Raw genomic sequence first — 2,498 nt, 5'->3', positions numbered from 1 at the left:
TCAAGCCACGTGGAGGAGGTCCGAAGGCTCCACGTGGCGGCGATCCGGAGATCAATGATACGATACCGACGCTTGGGTCTCAGACGAATTTCAGGAGAGGGAAGTATTTGTATTACTCGAGGGGTGGTGATTACTGCAAGGGTATGAATCAGTATATGTGGAGTTTCTTGTGTGGGTTAGGAGAAGCAATGTACTTGAACAGGACTTTTGTTATGGATTTGAGTTTGTGTTTGTCTTCGAGTTATAGCTCAAAGGGGGTTGATGAGGAAGGTAAGGACTTTCGGTACTACTTTGATTTTGAGCATCTTAAAGAATCTGCTTCTATTGTTGAGGAAGGCGAGTTCGTGAGGGACTGGAAGAAATGGAACCGGTCGCATAAACGGAAAGTTCCGGTTAGGAAAGTTAAGACGCATAAGGTGTCGCCGTTGCAGCTGAGTAAAGATAAGAGCACGATTATATGGAGGCAGTTTGATGCGCCTGAGCCTGAAAACTATTGGTACAGAGTGTGCGAAGGGCAAGCTTCGAAATACGTGGAGAGACCGTGGCATACGCTGTGGAAATCGAAGAGGCTGATGAACATTGTCTCTGAGATTAGTGGGAAAATGGATTGGGATTTTGATGCGGTTCATGTTGTTAGAGGCGAGAAAGCCAAGGACAAGAAGCTGTGGCCACATTTGGATGCAGATACATGGCCTGACGCGATTTTGAATAAGCTTAAGGGATTGGTTCAACCGTGGAGGAATTTGTATGTGGCGACTAATGAACCGTTTTATAATTACTTTGATAAGTTGAGATCTCAGTACAAGGTTCACTTGCTTGATGATTATAGCTACTTGTGGGGGAATAGCAGTGAGTGGTACAATGAGACAAGTCTATTGAACAATGGGAAACCAGTTGAGTTTGATGGGTACATGAGAGCGGCTGTTGATACGGAGGTGTTTATTAGGGGGAAGACACGTGTTGAGACTTTCAATAACCTTACCATGGATTGCAAAGATGGGATCAATACATGCTGATATTGATCAATCTGGCTGTGATATGTTTCTCTTTACAACTTTTGTACCCATGCCATTTCATTCTTATATTTGTTTTGTTTATTGTATTCAAAGCAGTTATATGCTTTTGTTGTTGTGGCCTTGTGTTCTTCTAGCGATTGATGTTATTGGTGGGGGCAAGAGTGTATGTAACGTTTACATTTTGTTATACAAATCTCTTAAATCTGCAACACCAGCTACCATTTCTTGAAATTTTGATAAACATGTCTAGCTTCTGAAAGTAGCATATAAAAAAAAAAGAACGGTATGTGTTGTGTTACAGAGAAAAAAAGAACGGTATGTGTTATTCTTTCTGTTTTTGTTTCTAACAGAGTTGTGGATATATCAGGGCTAGGAATTTTAACATAGTTTGAAGGGAAATTGGAATCTATATCCAAGAAAAAATCTATAACTGTCCATAACAACATATTGGCTGGAATATCATGTATCTTTTATGTAATACTACATTGCTTCCTTAACCGATCAGAACAATTTCATCACAAAATCATTTAATGAGAAAATATTGCAATGTTTTTTTCTTCTTTTAATACTGGATATATTATCCTATTACAAATTCGAAATAACAGAACATATGATTCTGCTGCCGGTAATTCTATATGCCCTATGAAGATTCACGTCTGACTACATCGTCTGAGAAAATATTGCAAAGTTATATATTGCAATATGTATTATTTTTGATGAAATGTTATATATTATTAACATAGATAAAAGAGACAGGAGTTGACAATACAAAAGCTTTTTGGTCGATGGGTTCAGGAAAATAATGATTGTTAAAATTTTAAAAATCTATAGTTATTGGCTAATGTATTCTAACATTCTTGTAAAATCAAGTGTTATTGGATTGATGATTCTTCAATGACATATAAAATCTATTGTTATTCAAAAAGTTTGTGTTTTAAAGATTTTTAATTCTATCAAAATCTTGTGTTATTGGAACTTAAATTCTTAATACTTTAACTCATAAAACAAAACTTTCAAAATAATGCATTGATATTCAAGATTCTCAAAATCATTGTAGTAGAATAATTTCATAGATTTTTAAATATGAAAAACTCATTAAAACTAATTATAAATTTAACAAATCTCTTGATTCTTAAAATCAATCAACCGTACCTAAATTCATCTCTCAATAACCCCCCAAAACATTTGCGCATAAACCCTTTAAAGAGGAGCAAACAGATATTAAAAAAACCAGAGCAGTAAGACCAATCTTTCCCAGTGCCGACACAAGGAGAGGTTTATGGCTGCATGACGTTTCCCGTTGCAGGTTCTTTTATGTTTTCGTGTTGGATTATAGGTACCGTAAGGTTTCTTTTTTTTTAATTTGGGAGAAGGGGGTGGGGGTAAAAAGGTAGCGTAAGGTTCCAAGCAGCAGAAAATGTTGGAATTCGTTTTTAACAATATGGTTTCGGTAAGTTTTCGGACGAAGACATTTGTCGGAAT

At 36.3% G+C, this 2,498-nt stretch overlaps 1 protein-coding gene across 1 annotated transcript; it reads left to right on the top strand.

Moving 5' to 3' along the window:
- Positions 1-6: 6 nt before the first annotated feature.
- Positions 7-1,230, top strand: LOC130507372 (uncharacterized). Its single transcript, XM_057002090.1, has one exon. The coding sequence runs from the start codon at positions 144-146 to the stop codon at positions 1,014-1,016; it is 873 nt and encodes a 290-aa protein (XP_056858070.1). The 5' UTR covers positions 7-143; the 3' UTR covers positions 1,017-1,230.
- Positions 1,231-2,498: the final 1,268 nt, after the last annotated feature.

The sequence above is a fragment of the Raphanus sativus genome, unplaced genomic scaffold (assembly GCF_000801105.2).
Source record: "Raphanus sativus cultivar WK10039 unplaced genomic scaffold, ASM80110v3 Scaffold4417, whole genome shotgun sequence".
Lineage (NCBI taxonomy): Eukaryota > Viridiplantae > Streptophyta > Magnoliopsida > Brassicales > Brassicaceae > Raphanus > Raphanus sativus.
Note: the sequence above shows the minus strand (reverse complement) of the source record. Positions and strands in the feature narration are given on the sequence as shown.